General features: G+C 36.4%; 1 protein-coding gene across 4 annotated transcripts; it reads right to left on the bottom strand.

Annotated features, from left to right (window-relative positions):
* Window positions 1-245: 245 nt before the first annotated feature.
* Window positions 246-24,762, bottom strand: nr2f2 (nuclear receptor subfamily 2, group F, member 2). Of its 4 annotated transcripts, XM_065279095.2 has the most exons (4): window positions 24,738-24,762; window positions 24,281-24,373; window positions 4,539-5,066; window positions 246-2,739 (listed from the first exon to the last, which is right to left on the bottom strand). In XM_065279095.2, exons 2-4 carry the CDS (start codon window positions 24,345-24,347, stop codon window positions 2,465-2,467), a joined length of 870 nt encoding a protein of 289 aa, XP_065135167.1. In that variant the 5' UTR covers window positions 24,348-24,373; window positions 24,738-24,762; the 3' UTR covers window positions 246-2,464. The 4 variants fall into 4 exon arrangements, with proteins under 4 accessions (XP_065135167.1, XP_065135168.1, XP_065135165.1 ...); XM_065279096.2 differs by lacking the exons at window positions 24,281-24,373; window positions 24,738-24,762 and adding an exon at window positions 9,847-14,702; XM_065279093.2 differs by lacking the exons at window positions 24,281-24,373; window positions 24,738-24,762 and adding an exon at window positions 6,129-7,400 and having other exon boundaries at window positions 4,539-5,084.
* Window positions 24,763-25,125: the final 363 nt, after the last annotated feature.

The raw sequence follows: 25,125 nt of genomic DNA, 5'->3' as shown, positions 1-25,125 counted from the left end.
ACCCTTGCACTCATCCTACTATCTTGGTCGTAGTCTCTCTCTCTCTCTCTCTCTCTTATCTCTCTCTCTCTTAAACACACACACACACACACACACACACACACACACACACACACACACACACACACACACACACACACACACACATGAAAACCCAACATTTAGCAGCTTAAAACAGAGCATTAAGTGCATGATAGAACAGACAGATTTCACCGCTAATAATGAATAAGAAAACATTGAAAGCCTTTTGATTTCAAATTCATAAATTATAATTTAATACCAAGAACAAATTTACAGCAGAATGCTTGTTTACAATAAGCTAACACAAACAAACAAGAATTGTTTTCAACTATAAACTTCCACACACACTCACGTATATCACTTGCAATTAATAATAATAATCAATAATAAAAAAGTATCTATACGTTATCAATACCCTGCAGTAATATATTTTATATATTTATATAAAAACGTGGGTCAGTTTAAACTGTTTATAATTACAATCATGTATCATTCACTGGTCCATATGTGGCATGAGAACAGCCCAAAACAACTGTTCAATCAACTACACAATATGATCCCTTTTTATCCAATCACAACATGGTGTCTTGTGTGTTGAAGAAAAGCCTCAAAACAAGGACAAAATTGCAAGCTTTCACACATACACACACAAGGCATCTGTTACAGACCGAAAAGGAGCAGAACACCAAGTCAAAATAGCCACCCCTTCAAAACCAGCTCACCCTGTTAAGTGTCAACCTATCGTCGAACGTTTTTTTTTTGTCAATTTTTTCCATTTTTTTAAATACAAGGGCTAGTGTACTGAATGCACAGATTATATCTATACAGTCAAAAACATTTACATTTATATATATATATATATATATATCAAAGGTAAAATAGGTTAGCGACCTGTGGCCATGCATTCACAGTCTAAATACATGAAAAAGAAAAGAAGAAAAAAAAACATTTGTCTTAATATGTATATACATTACAAACAGAACTTTCAGTGCTACTAGCTAAGTCTGTCACTCATTTGAAGACATTTGTATTACCGAAAAAATTGGCAACCACAGTTTTATTCTTAATCACATATACGTTGTATAAAGAAAAAGTCCTTGAAATGAATTGACCTATATTTACAAGAATACTGCTTCTACTTTTTTCTCACGTGAAATGAACAATTATAAGACTTTGTAAATTCTAAGCGTGTTCCCCATGGTGTAGGCCTATAGACTTCAGTAATCGTTAATAACACATTTGCGCTGTACAGGCACTTTAATGCTTTAAGTGTTAAGGGACATTTATACGGACGTCTTATTAATACTGCTGCTTTATTATTAAAATAACGATGACCCATCATTTCCCCACCTTCAAAATACAGTTTACTGTGGCAAAACACTTGAGCGAGAATTCGCATGGGCGCTACCCAAGGTGGGGTACTGCAATACATTTGAAAAAAATATATATATTTGTTGGGTTCTCCTTAACTCTAAAACACTTTGTTCTATTGGTTGCATTAAAACCTGACGACCATCCACGAAACTAAATAAAAATCCATGGAGACAGGTCATAATTCTGAAATAAATGTACGATTACATCTTGCAAACACTGTTGAGACGCGTATCTGAACGATAAAGTATTGCTCCTGCATCCATTTTGGGGAATGATTCGTGCTTTCTATGTTATAGGTAGAAGAATGGCATGAAATGTAACACACTGTTGCATTACGAGTACTCTGACACTATGTGAATATTGGTTGATCATTAAAATAATCCCTACTCATGTTCGTTTAGGGACATCAATAGAGTAAGTGCGCTTGCAGCATTAAGCATTGCCTATATTGCTGTGGGTTTAGTTTTAATTCTCGAAGAACGTCTTTACATTACTCAATTGTCATGGTTATTTAAAAAAAAATAAAAAAAATAAACAAGAACTGCATACTACAGAATCACATAGGCCGGTTTGGAACCAGAAAGGAGGAACAAAAAATTACAAAAAACAGCTATAGATACATGGACACAGGACAATATAGTAATTGGAAAAAAGATTTTTTCTTCTCTCCTGTATCTTCCAAATTGTCGCTTCAATGCACTTTATAGTGTTTCTTTCCAAGAAAGGATTATCAAAATCCTTTAATTATTTTTCTTTTGTTTTTTTCTTTTGTGTTAATTTTAGTGGGTTGTTTCTTTCTTCATTTTGTTTTTATTATATTTTATTTTTTTTACAAAAAAAAAAAAAAAACACAACAACAACAACAACAAAAAACATTGGAACAAACTGTTTAGAATGACACTGAGAGTAATCTCTGGATTTTGAGGGTTCACTGAATGTCTCAATTTTAAAATTCACAGTCATTTATGAAAGTCTTTCTTCGTGAAAGTAAACTCGTGTAACAGCCGTTTCCTTCTACAAAAGAAGCGCTAACTACTGTAGTCACAGCCCCTTTGATCATTCCTTCTGCCTACTGAATCGACATGTAAGGCCAGTTAAAACTGCTCCCCGACAGCAACATATCCCTGATGAGGGTTTCAATTGGGGTTTTACCTACCAATCGGACGAAAAATAATTGCTCTATGACCGAAGACGATACTGTACGAAGAGAGGGCAAGCGAAGTAATAACTTCCCAAATCGAGTTGGCTGGTTGGGATACTGGCTCCGAACGTACTCCTCCAGAGCGCACTGGGACTTCTCTTGCAAACTTTCCACATGGGCCACATCTGACAGGCCACAAGCATCTATAAGGGATGAAGAGTGGCCAAATGTTTATTAGTACATGAAAAATATATGCACACTGGCGAATTAAAATATGGCATACTATATAATAACAATTAATTTCAATTTGCAATGTGTGCACACTGCATGGGAAAAATATATAACTAAAGCACTAAACATTCGTGATTTGCAAAAATTAGCCCCATGGCTAAATTTTTTTTTTGCTTTCAAATATAGCCTATAGTATCAAATACACCCTCTGGTTATGTTATTCGTATTTGTATAACAAACTGCCGAGAAAGCGAGCAATCCAATATAGTCGTAACAAATTGTTATAATTCCTGCGAATTTTGGTTCTTGCAATCTCCATAAAGGGGCAAATTTAACAGCATGTGGGTCATAATATCATTGCAAAAAAGCACGCATAATGCCCTTTAGAATAGTCTTTTTTAAAGGTACGTCTAGAAATAAAATTACAAAATATCTGATCAAAACTCTCTTCAGGCCTAAGTTTTAAAACAAGACTCCTATGTTGCTTAAACCAAGTAGTTGTCTTCTGGTAAAGAACGACAACAACCTATACAAGAGCAGAAACTAAGCAACCCGAACACTTCATCTCAATATGGTGATTGCGAAATGCTGACCTATATGACATTAACTTTTAATACGTCTACAAAAGATGCCCGATATACTATTAATTCGATATTTATTATTTGGGTTTTGATTTGCATCTATTTAAACGTTGTACATATTATTATCTGTACGAAAACCGCATAGTTAGATGTGTATTGTGAGAGAGCCATTTTATTTTTGCAAATGGCAGTAAAGCTTTTCCAGTCACGAATATCCGAAGAGAAAATATTTGTTATCAAGTTTTACATCTTTAAAACTTTTTCGCTTTTGCTCTGTTATGCACAAATAAAGTAAGGAAGTCAGGGTCATGACCCAGTTCTGGAACGAGTCCAGCGTGTGTCTTAGATCCCTAGATCATCCTAACAAAACAAGGAAGAAACTGCGATCCTCCTAACAACGCACAGAATTTCCCCGACCGTCGTAATAAAGCTCTATTAAACAAAACAGGCCATTTGTATTTATCAAGACTTGATAGATCTATCCATTTATACTATCGGTTCTTTAATACGTGTAAATGGAGCATTAGGCCTTTCTTCCCTTTGCTACGAGCCTAACGCCTCCCCACACCCCCTCCCCCCAGCATGACATCCTTAATATCTGTCATTCCAAATAAATACAAAATAATTGATTGCCCTTCTACATCGTTTTTTATGAATGTACTGTAAAACTAGTACAACTATTTTATAAATATAACATTTATAGGCTTCGTGTTTTTAAGGTGCTCATTGTCTGACATTATTTACATTATTATTATTTTACCAGGATAACTGTTCGTAATAAACGCTTAATAACACTTAGAACTGCAATTCATTTTTCTCAATATAAATAGGCTACGTTTTAATGTTTTCCTGGCTGTCACAAATTATTAACTAGATTTACCATCTAACTTTTATCGCATCCATCAAGTGTTAAACAGAAGTGTTTTACGCTATTGATGCTGCATTTATGCTTGAAAAAAACATTAGGCCATAGACAAAATTATTTTCTCAAATCTACCTGTTTTACTGACGTTAACCTCTGCAGAATATTTACGTGTCTATTTAGACTTTTATATTTTTACAATGCACGCTAAATTGGGCACACTTTATTGTTTCATGACAATGAAAATACGCCATGTTGATTTACTCTTTAAAGACTATAATATAATTCATCTGATTAAAAGCATAAATGCTTAAAAATGAAAACTTACCTGAAGTGAATAAAACGATGGCCTTTAAACAGCTGTATTCAGCAGAGTCAACGTGTAAAGCTTTGAGCTTTTCTACTTGTTCTTGGAAGATCCTAATGTGGTCCATAAAGGCGACCACTCTGTCCGCAGACATGGGGGAGGCATGGAGCCCAGCCGCCGCCAGAAGTGGAGCCACATGGAGCGGCATGGAGCATTGAGCAGCGTTGAGCACAAACAACTCACTCCAGGTCAACCTCAAAAGGGCAACCTGGTCGGTGATTTGGAGGTCTGGGAAGAAAGGAATATTCCTAGCCCACTCCACAGCACTAAACAGCATCCTAGCTGCCAGTTCACAAATGTTCTCGATGCCCATGATGTTGTTGGGCTGCATGCATTGACTGCCATACCGAGAAGTTGGGTAGGGCTCCGCTCGTAGTAGTAGAGAGATATATCCGGATAAGTAGGAATGGCAGTGCAGTGGGTCCCCATTTGTCAAGGCGAACTGGCCATGGTGAGGCTGTGTGGGTGGCATCCGTCCTCTTTGCACTGCTGCAGTAAAAAGAGAAACTGTAGATATTGATGCTTGAATTCTACAAACACAAAACATAGCTTGACCTTACGTCTATTTCACTATGTGATGTTTCCACACAATTGTTCTTAGTGTTCAACATGGCCACAACATTCTTAACGTAAACATTACATTGGTACAATCAATTATAATGCCACTTGACACTTACAGAAGTTTATAAACTATCAAAATGGCCTTAGTGATTCTGCTGATGCTTGGCTAAATTTAAATAAATCAAATTAGATTCACATATGTTCAGACAAACGTTATGTACAGTGCACTGCAAATCCACAACATAATTTACAAAGCCAACCCCTATGTTTTACTTAATATAAATATTATCGTCTATAGTTTACGCTTTACCAAAGTGTTGCTATATAATTAGATTTTATGTATACTTCTCAAATAGTATTTCACGTTTTAAAGCAGTCAACATGAGTCCAGTGAATACATGCACAAAGAAAGACATGAATGCTAACCCTTAACCTACTTAGCTAGCGAGAGAGTCAGTTCTGCTGTCTATTGAGAATTTGCGGGTGAAATGCGTTTCTTGTGGACTATTTGATCAAATAAACTATATGAAAGATTAGCGGTAATTATTATTCACTTTTCTACCCGCGAACAGCGATGTATAAGGCGGGCGATTTGGAGACTAGCCTAGTGTGTGTACGAGTGTGTGTGAGAGAGAGTGTGTGTGTATGTGATTTTGACGCTGTCTCCCCATTCTCCCTCGCCATAACCGCGCGGCATATCTGCAGCGATATTATTAAAATCCAGACGCGTTCCCCCTTTTCTTCGCTAAATAAAAGCGATATGCAATTTACAATGTACAATGTGAAATATTCGCTTTAGAGAGGGCGTTCATTATTCTAGCATTTAAGAGCGCCGCGATAACGCTCAATCTCGAGCATTAAAGGCGGTTCCTTCGCATGCTGTGGACGGGCAGCTTACGGCAGAAGAGCCGGGGATAAAACATAGGGAAGGGTATCGTACACTAAACACAAAGGACAAAGACAGCAGTAAAACAACAAAAATCCGAATACCTTCCCGTCTCATGCCAACTTTGAGGCATTTTTTGAGGCGACAGTACTGACACTGATTGCGATGGTGCTGGTCAATGGGACAATTCCTGTTGGCACGGCATGTGTAAGTGAGGTTCCTTCGTACGCTCCGTTTGAAAAAGCTTTTACACCCCTCGCAAGTGAACTGGCCGTAGTGTTTGCCACTGGATTTGTCCCCGCAAACCACGCACTCTATGTGCTGTGGCTGCTGTTTTTCCGACTGATTCTGCGTCGTCTGGTTCGTCGGGGTCGACTGTGTGTTGTTGTTCGGGGGTCCTTGAACGGGTGTCTGAGGGGTCGGAGGGGCAACCTGCGAGGCCGTCAGACCCAGCTGGCCTGGCTGAGGGGTCGGAAGAGATAGTCCTCCTTGGGCTTGCGATGAAAGGGTGCCCTGGGTCTCGGCCACATCGTCCTGGGAGCCTCTCCACACTACCATTGCCATATCTATCAGTCAACGTTAAAAAAACTTTTTGTCCTCCGTTTTTGGTTTCGGAATGCTTTGTTTTATAAATCAAACGCAGCACGGTGCCTTAATCACTTAGGACGGTTAAATAAATAATTCAAGATCGATACGGTCGGCTAGAGTCTGATTGTCCGTTGAAAGTTGCGCACCGATGTCACCGAACAGTAGCCTATTTCTTGACTGAAACAGCGTTACCTAGGCATGCGGTTAAAACTGAAGCAAAGACAAGCCGAATAGCAGCCTTGCTCTTAGAGGCCAAGTCCAGGGGCACTTGCAGTCATCCATCCAGTAAACCCATCAAGGAAAAATGGAAAATAAACACGGCGGAGGAAGATATTAACAGAGACGGACAGATAACTTCACGCTTGCAGCGATGTTCGCACGCACAGAAACGCACCGCTTTCAAGGATACTTGCGACGCGCAAGAAGTTCCAGCGTAAAGTCTTGAAGAAAACCAACTGGCCAAAAAATACTGCCGCTTCTTCCTTTTCTTCAGATGAGGTAGCGCTAGCAGCCGCGCGCAGTTGTAGCCTGTGCTCGAGTCAAATATGAAGTCAACTCTCCGGCAAGCAGGACCGATAATAAAACAAAAAGATCACAACCTATAGAACCTCCTTCATGCGCGTAAAAATAATAAGAGAGAGAACAGATAATCAAAGTGATCAAATATGTTAAAAAGGGGGAGGTTAGGAAGTGACTGCGATTTGCAGGCGCTGGGCTGGCAGAATGCTTTCTCTCTGATCAGCTCACTGAGCTCTCTATATAGTGAACTTTGACACGACTGCTGCAACTTAGCACACGTTACCATGGAGATGAGTTGCCATATATGGAAAGTGACTGTGTTTGACTGGTCAGAGCTCACGGACCTCCCCCTGAACTCTATTGGCTAGTCGGCACTTGTGCTACTTGGTTCTTTGCCAAAGCCAGGAATAAGGGTCGAGTTGCCGCTTGGTCCTAAAGAGAGTAGTACATCATTTAGAGGAAAATGATCGCAATCCATGTGCGCATCATTTCATTCATTTAAAATAAAATCCAACATTATCATACATTTCGAAGAGGGTTTCCGCAGTATATTGGTCAGAGCCTTTCCGAAATCAGTTGCATGCAAATGTGAATATTTTAAATAATACATACCCCGTAATCTGATAAATACACAAAGGAAAATATAAGCAATTAGGGCCGTGAGAATGATACTTCTTTAATCTTACTTCTTTTTAGTATGTTACATGCCATTTTGTTACATCCATTCTATAAACTGGCTGCAAATTGCGTAATTTGGTCAGTTCTATTATTCCATTTATCAACACGACGGCTGCTTGTAGATCATAAAACTGCAACTCATTTACCAACAGACTATAATGCAGTGATAAATACATTTAAAACTGAGACAATCCACAAAGAAACAAGCAACACTTGCGAACAATATTGCTGTAAGTTCGAGAACCTTAAGCTATAACCAGTGAAGGTCTTTATGACAAACGATCAAGATATATGACTAAACTCTCCTACTTTGTAAATGTAAAATCCAAACAGAAAAAAACAACAATAAATCAAAAGCCGCAAGAGTTAGATTTCGCGCAAGCTTTTTCATTAGACACCATTAGAATTCTATGAACAGTACATTATGCTTAAAACCCTCTATGAATATGAGTAGGCTACATATTTACTCTGGTATCAAAATTAATCCACTAATATAAATATATACAAATTATAAAAAAAAATAAAAAAATCTGAAATAAGTTCTTAATAGCTAACTTTTATACCTTTATCCATAAATAAATTTATTACTGTTTAAATCTACCTACTATGACCAGCACCAATTGCCACATACGGTGTAGCTTTCGTTCACATGACCACTAACATTACCGTAAAGCAGTTTAGACATTAATTGTATTTTTTATTATTTTTATTTTTATTAATTTATCATCATAATATTAAATGCAGTTTGAAGGACAAAACATTTTTCATACAGCGTGGCATTCCCCCAGTAACAGTAATTTTAAAGCGTGTTATATTACAGAAGATGAGTTTGAAGGTTACTAGTATTTTGGGGCCTTAAAATAACACATACATCTTAATGACGTTAAGGTCAAATGTCCTCTAAAAGGACCGCTGTATTAAAAATATAAATAAATAGATAAATAAAAATTATAATTCATGCAAACAAAAACTCTGATGTTCACTGAGGAACAAAAGCTTAGATGTCTGATATTAATGAACAAAGATGTTCGCTTGTGAGCCTCGGTGTGGTCAAACAAGGTGTCTCCCATTTCGATTTTAGGATTATAAGTCAAAGCAAAAAATTTTAAAGCTCGCCTGTTCAAGTCTACTTTCTGTAGCACCAGGGGCTGTCAGAGCTGAGTCCACTGAAAAATGTACAGTGCTAAATCATAGCATATGCTGCCCAAGAGGAAAATGCAGAAGACTAGAGGTACAACAGTATATGGGCGCCCCCTAGCGTATAGATTATTTCTGCCTAAAATCTCGCTTTAAGGTGGAAGAGCCATCTTAAATGGAAACTACATCGGTCGCTCGCCTCTCACATACACCAAAGTAACATGCGCCTATTTTAATCTGATTAATGCTTTTGAGATTTCCTTGTAATTGACTTGGACGTTGCAGTGGTGCGTTTGTAGGTCTCCGCCACATAATTTCTCCAGAGTGTTTTTCGCGCACGGGAGTATTGCTGCGTTTCGGTTAATTTTGGCAAATTTATTGAAACGTTAAAAAATGAGCACCGCTCCTCATCTCCGACCATTCAATGCAATGTGTGTGAACAACGCAGCCGAAAGCAATACCGCAGAAGTAAATTATAACCTTCCGATTCCGTTTGGATTTTACCTCCAGATCAAGGTAAGTGTTAATATTTTCACAATTTATTTGACGAAAACACGGATGTCTGCTATTATGGTTTCTGCTCAAATGCCAGAATACAACTGGTAAATAAGACTGGTTGTAGACTTATAAGGCACAGATAAACATACAATAGCAGTTATTAAACACGAATGAAAAAAGCAAAGGCAATTAAAGCAAATATTTACCAACACTGAATAATAATAATGAATGGAAAAAAGTGTTTAATGTTGCGTTTGTTGTGGCTGCAATGCAAATCTTTAAATAATTTTAAAATATATTGAGGATGAATTCACAACACAAGAGACAACCAGGTTCACTGTAAAATCTATATGTACATGCTAAGCGAGACTTTAATTTTTAACAATTATAGCCCAAACATACCAAATGCATATGATGTCGATTCGTCTTCCCCGTGGTGCATCCTCTCCTATATGAGAAAATGTACTTAGTCTTCTCTTTCTGTGCGAATTACCGGTCTGTTTATTCCGTTTCCAGTGACGGGTTTATACACAAAAATTAGTCTCTGTATGTATTTGAATGATTACTAAAACTTTAGAGAGGGATAAAAACACAAACCGACAAGCGAAATCAGTCAAACTTTTTTGCGACGCTTGAATCACATGTTAATATTTAATGCCTTTCCTCATATCCTCACAAAGTCATATTGAAGACTTTGAAGATTTTGTCTTTTTTTTGCAAAATGTCAGAAGATGCTCCTGTGCGTCTTTTTCTTTTCCACAGAAAGGTAAAACCCTCTTAGTGCGGCTGCTTTGTGTGGACTGTGTGATTGGGAGAGGGAGGGGGTGAAGTCAGGAGAGACACCTGTCTGTTTATGTGCAAACTATTAACAGTGATATGCCGTAGTTGCTTTTTCAATGGTTAAGTCCAAGGCCAGGACTTTAACAGATCAACTTCGATCACTGACGCAATAAACTGGCTTTAATAAATCCTTAAATGCATAGGTGTCACGAAATACATAATAATAAGAATGCAAGTGAGCACATACAGCTGTCACGGGGGTTTGATGTTTTAAGAATAACGGTGTTTGGATAAAACTACAGCTAATAGCACTAAACGAAAACAATAACAGCCTGCAGGCAGCGGACTGTCTAGATAGACAACTGCATTCTCAAGTGACGTCAAATTGCCACAGTCCTCAATTATGGTCGTAGTAATTCAGTGTAGGCCTGATAGCTTTTAAGAGCCTAGCTATAGGCATCGTTAAAAGGCGCTTTAATTGCTGCCGCGCCAACTACACTATCAAGTCAAAGTTCGTGACTGTATTGCAGTGTAAACTATTACTGAACGTATAAACATTTAATCCATAATAAAAACTAGACAACTAGCTAAAACTACTAGGTTGTAGAATTAAAGAAAAGCCCATGAGAAAATATCATAACAATATCACACAGCCTGTGTTTATTTCGAAAACTTAATTCACGAAATAACTTTTAAGTGTATTAAGTCCTCTACTTGCAGCGCAACGCCAAACCCGCCTTTAATTAAATTAGTACACATCCTTAATATATCTGTCTCAATTGTCAGATTCCACATAAATACCTTGTTAAATAAATACTATTTTATTTTAACATGCCAACAACAAAGATTTCCCACTATATGCTAATTGTTTAATCTGTAAATGAACAAGCAAACGCCATTGTCAACCCCGAAGAAATTCATCACTTTGTGCATAAATTATACAATCGTCGGTTCTTGTTAAGTAAAGCTGCATGAAAGCCTTCGAACAACCGTTTTCTAGCAACTTGATTTTGATCAGTAAAGTGTATCCTGAGTCGTCCGGGTACATTTATCATTGTAAAACGGACTGCACAAGAAAGAGTCCTTACACACACAGAGAGCTCAGCAAGCATCCACACACACAATAGCGCACCCCCATAGGGACCTTCATCGATTAGGACGAGACACTACACTAAATATTTACTGATCACACACAAATAGCAGGATCTTTAACGATTTTCCATGGCTGGGACGCGAAGAAAAGGGTAAATCACTTTATTATTGTTTGTAAAGTAAAGTATGCACTCTGGGACACGGGTGTATAAGATGCGACTCCTTTAAAAGCAGTTATACTAGAATTAATCAATAGACTTTAAATAAACAAGTCAAATCAACCCGCAACAACAAATCTTTCAACGTGAAGAGATCAGCCGACTATATTAGATGGTACAAATTAAAATATATAAAATCTGTTTAAATTATATAATACAAAATATATAAAACATAACATACAAAAATATCCAATAGTTTTTTTTAGCTAATTCACAGCTATAATTAATGCGCAGTTTATTAACAAGGTCGTAAATTCTCAAAGCACCGCGCGCACAGGTTAGGTTATAGTGCAGGTGTCTGTTGCGCTTTGATGGGTTGGACGAGGAAAGTTCACCCTAACTAATCTTATCGATGACTCCACCGTATCCTTCAAGCAAGAGATAGAGGGAATCTGACCCTCAGGTCATTCAGATCCCGGCCTGATTAACCCTTGCAGACCCAGTATGGAGCAAAGGTTAACCAGGCTAATCAACAAGAGGAGACTGATTAAGCTGAATGATCAGAACTCAGAAATGCATAAATACATATTTAAGCTTTGAAATGGGCTAAACACAATTGATACAGAAAATAAGACAAAAAGAAATAAACCGCACCTTGCTATTTTTTATAAATATTAGCCATTAATGTAATTATAAATATAGGATTCAAATCATGCTGTGGCTACCATCGCATTACACTGATCTGAACTATTTAATTTTTAACAGTTAATTGAATTTAATAATTATAGGCTAATAATAATAATGATAATAATGACATTAGTATTACTCATCGTATACTGACATTCGCATGGCTTTGTTGTTGGGTTTGATCAGACGAAGTAGATTAAAACGTGTCTAAACGAGCACGTAATAGACCTGTCAGCTGGTATGTTTGCAGTCTATACAGCACATCTGTTGTGACAGTGAAGAATTTTCAGATATTTTTCAGCAATAAGCGAATATAAGTGTGGGAACCAATATAGTAATAACAGTAAAAAGTCTACTATATTTTTTCTACATATTAAAAATATCTGTAAGACTGATTACCCATTCGTAAACATGCATGTGCATTTCTGATAAGCATTTCTTTGTCAAAGTTTGTTTAAATAACATTAATTAACATAAGTTGTAATATACAAAATAATAACTTAGATTATATAAGCAAATGAGATGGAAATAGCATGATTGTGAAGGTGTTTAGTGCATCAGTCTCTTAAAGTCTGTAAAAAGATTTGGTCAATGAAATTACACTTGACTGCTACTTTAGTATGAAGTGTTTTAATGAACAAGCTACTAATGTGAATTAACCAGCTACCAATGTTGTTAATATGGATTGTGTCTTATTTTTAATTTAAGAAAACACTTATTATTCTTACTGGCCATAGTTTATATCTCACCTGTGCATGTGGTTATTTTACTACTAAAAAGTAAAAAAAAAAATGCTTGTTTCAAGGGTGATGGTACTTAATACATATAAAATATAGCAAAATTTGAAGCATTTTCTCACGCAACCGAGCCTTTTTTTATTGTGTGTCATTTAAATAGACTCCCCTTGACATAGTCTTTAAACTCATTCAAGAAAATCTCATATCGGTTACGGGCAAATTGAATAGGATTATGGTTTTATTCTGTACAGAAGCCTGGCTCTGTGCCCAAATATGGTGTAATTTGTTCAGCATTACCTTTAGTCTTAAAACAACATCATAGCCCTGGGAATTCAGAAAACTTCTAGCTTCTTCAGAGGAAAAGTTCTCACTGGGTATCTCACTCTCTAAGACAACCATTTGTTGCCACAGTCCATGCAAAAAGATTTTGTGGAAGTAACGGCAATCATATATTATACCTTCGACCTCCAAATATTCTTTTCTAATTTATTTCCTTCATTCTAGTAATAATACCAGACGACAGCTAGAATAAACTCATACAACCTGTTACACAAAGTGGCATGGTTGAATGAATTGTACTACCAAATCATTGTGATAGTTTTCGAAGCAATTATAATAGTGATAAAATAGGCTGTAAACATTACAATGTAGCTCTACAGGTGAAAGGTCATATTGCAACTCAATAGACTTTTGGTGCAATAAAATAATTTAAAACTGTGTTTTGCTCTGCTGTCATTAATCTGATATAATGCATCCATAGTACTTCAGAAGAGTAGCTTTAACAGGCAGCATTTGATTCTAAATGATGATTTTAAAGTGATTATTGCTTTTCTTTTGTGGTTGGCTTTAAAATTCAATTAAAGTCAATTATGTTTGGCAATGTGACATTAGCTCACAATATCTTAAACACGATTACTCTATTGTTTTGAAGTGCTAAAGTGTTTACAACTGTAAGTAATTTCCACTCGAATCCCTTTGTCAGATTTCTGTGTAACAAATGCAGTGTTTCCTGAAGTTGATGCAGATGCGCCTGTGTATTTCAGATAAGAGTCTTAGAAAGTTCTTACTGTACATATGGAAACTTTTAAGCAAACTACATACAATTTGTCAAATATGTTTGTATAAAAGCCATAAAATGTGAAGAAATGTGTAAACAAGTAGACACTGCATATAATTTTTATTGTTATTTTTATAATACATATTATAATAAGAATGTTTTAAAATGATAAGTTATTTCGACTTATGCTTATTTGTCTATAAATAATAATTATACTTCTGAAAATGTTTAATTGGACTGTATTTGCAAAACATTACAATAATTTGAATATACTGCGGACAACTAAATTCTTAAAAGAAAATGTGCCAGTGGTGTTTATTATGTGTGATTGATTCCTTCACCGGTGCAGGTTACCCTCTTCCTGTCTATTTCTGTTTGCCCCAGGGCCAATCTAAAAGAAGCCGGCAGAATCATGACAGATCACAGAGTTTGATTCTCTAATGATGGATTAAGGTGTCAATTTAAACAGCAAACGCTTAATTTGTTATAATAATCTCTTCTTAGACCGAATGCCAACTTCTTTCCTTTTACCTTTCATCACTTCAGGGCAATAACTTTGCGTAACAAAAGGGGAAGTTTATCATCACAACAAACAATTTGCATCATTTCACTTACGCAAAATATTAATGTTTATCTCTATGAAATTGACAATATACATTTAATGTACACTTTCAGTGGTAAGCCTCTTGACAGTATTGTAAAATGTATATTCATTTGTATTTATTTTGCTGTGTTTTTACATTCAGGCTCCCAATATAAACGAAAAACACGCTAGATAACACACAATATAGATGTAATGGTAAACATGTTGTTTCTGCACCATACAAGTTTTTCACTAAAGTGAATGGTATAAGAACACGTTATAATTGCCACTATTGATACATAAATGATCATTTGTCATTGGTCCTGTCTAAACCTATAGGCAGATATGAATGAATGTGTTCTGGCAGACTAGATGTTCGCTGTCTCAGACATCTGCATGTGAAAAGGGCAGAGGACACTGTGGTGACCAAAGAATGCTCGGTGGTGACATCCACACCAAATGCATGATGGGAGGAGGAACTATGCACGAAGATCCGACAATGACAAAGCAGGGAAGGTAAGCTTTGGGATCAGGTTGTTAATGTATTTTTTATCTGCCTGAAAACTAACATGTGATAGATTCTTTTATAGGTGAATGGATCCACGGCTCAGTTGACAACCAGGTGACTGAAACCAACAATGGTTTGTATAGTTGTACATTTTGTATGTATTAACATGATGTAGAACCGAATTTAGACTTGATAGTTTATAGCGACTGAACTATAGGAAGCTAATAACTTCTTTTTCTGAATAATGCAATGAAAGAATGATGATCTTTTATGACATTAACAATAATAATAATAATAACATAAACTGAATTGATAATTAACTGTACAGCAATCAAGAATTAAATAAATATGCATATAAATAATTATTGTGTGTTATTATTATTAAATAAGAACCCTTTATATATCACAATAAAGAGGCACGAGGGATTGATCATTATCCTCCCTTGCATTTTTTTCTTATGAAGTCTACAGCACTCCAAATCCAAATATAAAGTTATAGTGTAAAATCCAAATGTAAAATTAAACATTAGTTACAGGAAAGCACTAAATCTTCATTTAATGTGGAGCTGTAACTGACATTTTTATTGTGAAAATTGCTGGGTTTCCAAGTCTTAACTGCTATGAAAAATAGACAGATATTATTTTCCACATACACTCTTTTTGCATTTACTATACCAGTCTGGATTTAATCATTGCCCACAAAACTTAACCCAAGTTATTAGGAAATATAAATATTTTCAGAAGTGATCGAAGAGCTGAAGCACCGAAAAGTAAATGAGAGAGAGAGAGAGAGAGGGAAAGAGATATTTAAAAAATATACTAACTGTAATTAAAAGCAGCTTGTTCTCAATTGAAGACTGCTGGGTGACAATGCTAAAAGATTTCAGTTTGTTTTTGCACATAACCTGCATCCTTCAGAACATATTATGAGCACTACTGTCTTTATATCAAAGGGGGACAAAAGAAACTTACAGATTAATAATAGTTTTAACTGTTAAAGTCTACAGACAAGCCACAAAGTGATGGTAAACACTTGTTTGTGGTTAGCATGTGCCCAGTCTTCCATTCAGGTGCACGAGTCCTTAAGCATACAGTGTGCTTTACCACATCTGCGATTTTTGGAAAGTAATACATACAATAAAACAACAAGGCTGAATAGCTAACAGCCACTCTCAAATAGCAACTTATATAGTATAATGTGGTTTAGCATTTGCTCTTTTCAACATACAACATTTGTAAATGCATTAGCTAACATGAGCAATAAAGTTTTATCCATCTTTAGAAAAAGTTCAATATTGCCAATGCAATTATCCAATTATATTTTGCATTAACTAATGCTAACAATAACAGTAGCAATTGATATAGTATAACGTAGTTTAGCATTTGCTTGTTTCAACATACAACCTTTGTAAATGCATTGTAAAAAATTTTTTGTAATTATGCAGCTGGTTGCCAGTAACTTACTGTAGAAGATAAAGACTAAAATGTGTAATGTTCAATTAACTTGGATCAAACTGTTGCCAGTAAATAACATAAATGTAAAATCTACAGTAAGTTACTGGCAACTAACAATGAGCAATATAGTTTTTATTAATCTTTGTTTATGTTCAATATCGCGAATATAATAAATCATGTTTCTTCCGCATAACAATTACAACAGTTTACAAATTACAAATAAATGCTAGATTTTAGCTCATGTTAATGCATTACCTAATGTTAACTTCATTGTAAAGCGTTACCATAAAAATTAGACACATGCACACAAACGATTACTATTTTTTTTCTTTTGAATGAAAGAGCATTTGGTGTGGAAATACATATGTGTGTGTGTGTATTCATAATAAACTTACACACTTTAAACACACAAAAATACACACACAAATGGTCCTTCAATTAAAAGAAAAAATAAGCAAGATAGCGAAGGGAGCGGGGGTGCAAAAATGAACTAAACCACACACTGGCAGTGGAAGGGCAAAGAACACTCAGCACAAGATTTAATGAGTGCTGAGTTGTTGTGGTATTTGCAACGCGGCCAAAAAAGCTCAGCTATGTTCAGGAAGCATGTGAAGTGTCTGCAATGAAAAAACGTTGTCAAACAAGATTTGGGATCAATTACCCAGACGGAGAGTGTAATGTTTACGCGAACCCCCTGAAAGAGGCAGTGTCCGGGGAAACTTCAGCTGCAGGCCCTGAAGTGCTCATGTAACTGGCTCTTGAAGTCCTCTCTAAGGACTTACGTTTTGTCACCTTCAGTAGGGGCTGTTTAGTCACAACCTTGTAGTACTGCTCTGCTCTCTCATGCCCTCAAGAAGCGGACTGAAAGTACAGAGCACTACTTTGTTTCAGCTATGTATTGTTTAATAAAAAGTACAGTATACTGGGTAAAGAGTAAGTTCTTGGAGATTATCAAAATTTTGCCTCAGTGTTTTTTTTATTATTAATTTTGCAGAGGTTATAGTTTCCATATGTCCGGTCTTGTTCAATTGTCACTTTGTAAGGGATCTGTTATAAAAAAAATCTGTATTTTAAAACATGTATTCAATAACATATTCAAAGAATACAGGGGCTGTGCTTCTTTTAGGTTGCCTATTTAGACATTGTAAACACACAAGAGCTTAATCTGTCTTTAGCCATGTGTGTTAATGGTATCAATCACAGTCTTTAACCTTGGTTTAAAAGGTCTGACTATGTACAGCAGCTGCCAGCTCCCGCCTTTTAAGCAATTGAGGAAAAGCAAAAACAAAAAAAAAGAAAGGTAACACATGAAATAAACTACACGCTTCACACATGAAACTACAAACTTGTTGCTTGCATCAAAACAGTGCCAAATGGTCTTTGTATTTTCTTTTAAAAAAACACCTTTTGACATCCTTCGCTATTTGATGAAAGTTAGGTTCTCAGGGCAACCTTTTATACAGAGCTCAGAGACTTATGGCCTCGCTGTGTGTCGGCCCATATGGTAAGTTACAAACAAAAGCATCTGCATTCCATTCAGAGAGAGTAAGAGGTGTGAATGTCAGTGAGACGGGGCACCGGGTCAATGCTTACAACATGTCAAAGACTGTTGTATTCCAGGACGGCAAAACCACTCCATGGTGGAGGATTTGGTCGAATGTATGAAAATCAGCTCTCCTTTGTTGTTTGACACTAACTTAAAAACAAACCAGGCACGCTGGTTTTGTTCACTTTTTTACAGCAAGCACTGTAATATATTTCCAGTCGTAATTTAACCCAAAGTTTCACAAGAGTGATATGCCTGTCATTTTATTTATAATGTACAAAAACATCAGCTGCGATATCCACATAATACAATGTACTGTGGCAGTCTACAGACAGAGATAGCGAGCGGTAAATCTTTACAAGGATAAATGATAGCTCTCCAGGCAACAGTTGAATGTTGTTGCACATAATGTAATATATGTTTCTTTGGTTTCAGAAAATTAAATCTGCGGTTCACCCCAAAGCAGTGCAGTGTGGACTGTCCTATTCAAAGAGTAAATGTTATGGTTCCATAGGTTTCCTATGTTTTCTCAGTGTCTCATTATATAATGGAAGTACAGCATAGACAATTTGGGATACTTAGAAAACCATTCTAGAAAGAATGATAATAAATGAACAACATTCAGCATGGAATGTTGAGATAAAATGAACAACATTCTTATATAAAAGTCAGGATGTCATCCTTTACAAAAGACACTAATACCTGGGGTTTTTGAATGTGCACATGCATTTATTCTTTATAGTATATAGTAGACATTAGCTTGCCATTTCAAACAAACCACACAGGTTAACACTCTTTGATTAACCACTAAAAATTGTTCACCCAGCACATTTGGTGTCAATTAATATACATGCAAATGCACCATAAACACCATTAAGTCATCTCCTGACTGAATTATAGCTTGGTGTGCAATTATAACATGGATTTGAACACTACATTGAGTCTTAAAATAAGAATTAACCTCCAAATGATTTGTTTATTTTTTATATGCAGGTATAATAGTGGTACTGACTATGAAATGTACATACAAACTACATCATTTTCAAGCTACACTCTATATTTTCTTGTTAGTCTCTTATTGTTAAATCCCTTGAAATGGTTAGCATCTTATAATTGCAAGTATTTTTGCCAGAATTGTTCCCAGATGTAGATAGATGTGACATAGTCCGTAGACCCTCTAAAAATGCTTGGTTATTTTTAACCCACTGTTGGGTCACAAAGGGACAAACTTAGCCGTTAGGTTAAACTAACCCAGAAAAAATTATATTTGACCCAACAATGGTTTAGAACAAACCAGTATTTTGGGTTGAGAAAATTCTGTCGTCATTTTCTCATCCTCATGTTGTTCTAAACCTCTTTTTTTTCCAGATGAACACAAATGAAGACATTTTGATAAATTATGTTAAAAGGAAAACACCACCGTTTTTCAATATTTATGTACTTCGACCTCGGGCGCAGTAATTTTGAAGCAAGTTAGAGCGAGGGGGGAGTAGTTAAGAGTGATGATGTTACTGCGCCTGAGGTCAAAGTGCTGCAAACTAAGTGCTCTTCCGCCATACAATATAGTTCTCATTTTAAATCAGCTTAAAAAAATCACCATGTTTTATTTTGTGCCACCATACTTACTCGTGTAACTACTCATGTAACAGTCTTTAAATAGGGAAAACATGGAAGTGTTTGGTGGCTTCTAAATTCATCCCTGTTTGGATCCTAAGGAATGAATGGGGCTAGGCTAAATGCTAACACAGTCACGACACGTGTAGAAAGATTAAATGTACAAATTGAAAAAAGATAGGTATGTATTAATTTGTCTAAGTTGAGGTAAGAACATAGTCAAATATTGGAAAAACGGTGGTGTTTTCCTTTAAGCACACAGTTGATTGTTACCATCGACTTCCATAGTAGGAAAAAAATATTTTGGAAGTATTGTGATAAATAATAAAGAAAATATTTTGATAAATGATGCTAAGCACACAGTTGACGGTACCCATTGAATTCCATCGTATTTGTTTTTCCTACTATGGAAGTCAATGGTTACAATCAGTTGTGTGCTTACCATCATTTATCCAAATATCTTCTTTTGTGTTCATCAGAAAAAAGTAATTCAAACAGATTTAGAACAACATGCGGATGAGAAAATGATGACAGAATTTTAAATTACAACCTAATAGATTAGGTTCATCGCTTTTTGACCCAACACTGGGTTGGAAATAACCCATTAATTTTAGAGGAAATCGACTATGTTACATCTACCTACACATGTTACCAATTCTGGCAGAAATACTTGCAATTATAAGCTGCAAACCATTTAACAATAAGAGACTGACAATAAAGATAAAACTTGAATAAATTAGGGCTGTCAAAATATTAATCGCGATTAATCACATACAAAATAAAAGTTTGTGTTTACATATTATATTTCTGTGTCTATAGTGTGTAGTAATTATTATGTATATATAAATACACACATACATGTATACATTTAAGAAAAAAAATATTTATGTTTTTTATTTATATATAATATAAAATATATCTAAATAAATATATAAATACATACAAATGTTTCTTAAATACATACATGCATGTGTGTGAATTTATATATATAAAAAATAATTACACACAGTGGACACGCATATATTTTGCAAAAACAAACTTTTATTTTGTATACGATTAATCGCGATTAATCTTTTGACAGCCCTAGAAAAAATGTATTTGCTCATTCAGAATGTTCAAATAGATGAATATTAGGTAAGTCTAAAGGAATTAAATCTCTTATTAAAACTACCAAACGCTCATTAAACTTTTTACAGAATCTATCCTCTCAAAATCCAAAAAAGTACCTATTGGACTGTCTAGTAAGATCCTAAAAATCAACATGACCTTGTGGTGCAGCTATTGCGCTGAATTAGCTGGACTATTACATCAAAGTCACCAAAGCTCATTAGACGGGAATGATCAGTTTAGACATTGGAGTCTGACCCAAAACACTAAGTGATCAGTGGCACTTTTATTTACTGCTCTTGAACATCCTAACACGTCAGGTCACGAACCGGCTAATCTCTCCTTCGGCATGCCTGATGCTCCTATCTGAAACCGTGGACACCAGCAGACACACGAGGAGGGCCAGATTACACATCTTTTGTCTCACTCAACCGTACAGACAAAAAATTATAATCCCTTACGTAATTTATGTCTGAAGCTTTTCCTGTTTCATCCTTTTTTGAGTTTGTATAATCGAGTATAGAGTGTCAGCTGATATGAGTGTTTGACCCAAGCCAGTCTAGACATTTCTTTGGAAATGAAACATAAGCAGAGGGAACACTGCTGACATGGGTGTGGTTGTTACGGAGAACCAGGTTTCTCTCATGTCTCCCATGTCTGGCATCACGCTACTCAAGTGTTTAGATTGACACATACATATATAGCTCAAAGCTGCAGAAGAACTCGCCAACCCCCCTTTAACTAACAACAGCCCAGGTACGGTTGACTTTTAATGAAATAATGAACACACAGGAAGTCAGCAATCTCTTTAAAGATAAACTGGTAAAATGACCTTATTAGCCTGCTGGGTTTGCATTTTACATGAATAACATCTGTTTATACTTTGCCTCAGCCTGAATAATGAACCGATGTGTCATTCGCTAATATAATCTACTTGTTAAGTGCATACGTGAAATACAGCCTACAGGCAGGACAGTAGTTTGCTATCACGCAGATCTCTACAATTTAAGTTCCCTCATCTGTGACGGTTTCACAGGAAGAGCGAATTTACAATAGTACGCTTGCCCGTCAAAATCTACGACGCGATCCAGCCGTATTTTATTGAATGAATGTGCAAAGTCACAAGGAAATCTTATAAAACAAGATGCTAGCATATCTGCAACACTATGTAACTCTGGGCATTGACCTGCAAATGGAAAACATTGTATTGCATTCCATCACAGTGACTCTCTCACATGTAATTACTTCCACATTAGATCCCTCTCTCACTCCCTTTTATGAAAGCAGATCCCCTCTGACATCTCCAGGAATACAGCCATGTGTTAGCAATGCACTTATGTTACACTCGCATTGCCACAGAATTCCGCTTGGCTGCACGTCCCTTCAAAACAATTGCGCAGGGCTGCCCCTTCCTTATGCCTGCCGAATCGATTTGAGACGCAGAAGCTAAACCTTCCACCCATCATTTCTCATCTTTTCTTTGTTTATAGGGGCCCAGGGGGTCCGGTATGAAGTGAGGTGGCCACGTTTCAAACTATGTTAAAACAATTACTCATCAAACAAAGTGTTCTCACTTTTACAGGTTGGTTAAATCGATATTGACTCGAAATGCTGGTGCTTCTATTTTGCATTTGTTTTTTGTTTTTAATCAAACATCCAGATCGGTGTTATTCATGCCAGAATTAAATCAAATGGGTTTTCCAACTTACTACCTTTACACATTTGGCAGACAATAGTGACATTAAAAAGTATATATGTTTTTTCCATATGAGTGTGGGATTCAAACCCATGACCTTTGGGCTTTGCTCATCGATTGAGCTACAGGAACGCTGTGAAGACAGTTAAGAGACAAAACACACACAATCCCTGATAAAAAAAAAACTTGTGTTACCATATAAAAACAAGATCATAAAATTTAATGGATCACCCCTGCCTTACATGAGAGAAAATAAAAAATTGAGGTAGGTGAGACTCCTGCTGTGGGCAGGTAGAGCGCCAAGACTCCGAGCTCACGTCGCCATTATTTCTATGAGGCATATAAAAGTTCTTTATCACTTTGTCAAGCTGGCAACCGGCGTACTAAGCTCACTCCTGTACCTTCCTTACATATGAGAGCCTGCTTTGTTTCTCGTGTCATCTCGGTTTGCATTGCATTTGCGGTTTTGGACGCGCCGTGGGTCTAGTTTTTGTGGTGTTATACAAGGCTTTGTGTACACCACAACGCCTCCTCCCGTTCGACTCAAGGTGACAATAATAGAACAAGCAGCCAGCTCCATTATTATAATATCAGTTTACATATCCAGGGCAAAAAACAGTGAGGGCCATTTCATCAAGCTAATTGCCTGTGTGTATGAGAGAGCAAACTTTTTCCTCTATCTCTCAGTTACCGAGCCTTTATTCTTAATCACAAATAGAGCCCTTGTATCCCAGAGGGAGTTGCATTCTAATTTACAATTGAACCATAGAGCAAAGCTATCAATCTTTTCCAGACAGTTTTTTTGTCGCTCCCATCCCATTTTTTCCCTCCACTCCAAACAACTGTGTTGAAAGTGGTAATGGATCAAGAAACAGGACAGAATAGCAGAGTTTTTTCACAGAGCCATGCTCAGAAATCCAATGTCTGACAGAGGCAAACCACAAGAGTCAAGGCCTTGGCACTGTTAGCTACGAGCAAAGGCCAAACACCCTGGCCTTCATAAGCTCCTGGCAGCAAAAAGCCCTCGAGTGAAAGACCTCTGGAGCTTAAGAAATCGTTCTCTGAACTTACGTGTCATACAGAGTAACATTTTCTACGGTCAGGGTGAACGCTGGTAGTTAGCAACTGCGAGTTCTCATTTATGTTTCATTTATTCAGTATTGGCTTGTGTACTAAAAAAAGAAGCTGTTTTCATATTATGTTTATCTAAGCCTTGGACTTGACCGGCACATCTCTCAATCAGTAAGACTTATATCAGAGAGAGAGAGAGAGAGAGCTTACATTCCTCCATGCCAAGTGTCACCCATTCGGTGAAACACCCTGCCCCTCGCCCCCCCTCCACTCGATCCCTATAATAATGAGTCTTGTCGTTAATGAGTTAATGCGAAAACTCTCAATGTCATCGGCAAAGATAAGAAGGAAGAAAGCAGCGCATTGTACACATAATGACAGACTCCTCGACTGCCCCCGAGATGTCACGGGTCAGCCATGTTAAGAATGTGTGCGCCCAATCATCTACTGATCCTTATCTGCTTGGCCTGCAGCTTACCAAGACATGGATCCGATCAGGGACGCTGATGAATGAACAATGGGGCCGTGGATTGTTCCGCCTGCCACATGACAGCTTTTATACCAACACATGATGACATAACCAATCAATGTATCAATTATCCAACAACTTATTGGACCAGACACATGAAAACTCACGTTATGAAGCATATTTGGTGCTGTGTTTGTGGGAACTACATCTAGATATTCAAAAGAAACGGGAAAGCATGGGTGTGACCTTACAGTGAACTGTACGAACTGTTATTACCTTTGTTGCCTGCCGTCTCCAGGTCACTGGTGATGAAACCGAAGTATGCAGGGCAACTGGTGTACATGACACACCTGCAGCTTCTGTTGTACTCTGTGATGTAAAACAATTATGTATTTGAGTCATTTCTCAAGACAACAAATAAACAATAACAAACTAAAAGAGTACACATATTAGTATTTATAAAAAAAAATATACCATACATTCAGATATATGGTTTGATCAAGTTCAGAAATTTAAAAACTTTACAGGTTGACATTAACAACACTTACAGAAAAATTATCAGGCTGTATAAAAGAATTCAACCTAACACATTGCACAGAGATTGAAGCTATTGCTCAGTGAGGTAGCAAGTGACATAATCTTACCAATTCTTGTCATTTGATTAAATATGAAATGTTTTAGTAAGTTATGCCAACTACAAAACCTCACAGCATACATAAAACCACTAACTTACTGATGGTGTTTGTGATGTTGCTTTCTTCCAAATGATGTAACTTCCTGGATGATGATGTCATTTAGGAGCTGTTTTTTATTTCAATTACAAAGAATATCAGAATGAAAAACACATAAATTGAATACCAACAAAATAATATTAACATAAAAATATGAAGATATAAAGCAAGGTAGCATAAAAAAATGTATATGTAATTATATTATGAAAGTTTAGTCCAATAAAAATGATCAAATATCTTTTAATGCTGAAAGTTATTAAATGGGACATTTCACAAAACTTTTTTAAGATGTCAAATAAATCTTTGGTGTCCCCAAAGTATGTATGTTAAGTTTTAGCTCAAAATATCATAAAGATAATTTATTATAGCATGTTAAAATTGCCACTTTGT

This window comes from Paramisgurnus dabryanus, chromosome 9, assembly GCF_030506205.2.
Source record: "Paramisgurnus dabryanus chromosome 9, PD_genome_1.1, whole genome shotgun sequence".
Classification (NCBI taxonomy): domain Eukaryota; kingdom Metazoa; phylum Chordata; class Actinopteri; order Cypriniformes; family Cobitidae; genus Paramisgurnus; species Paramisgurnus dabryanus.
Note: the sequence above shows the minus strand (reverse complement) of the source record. Positions and strands in the feature narration are given on the sequence as shown.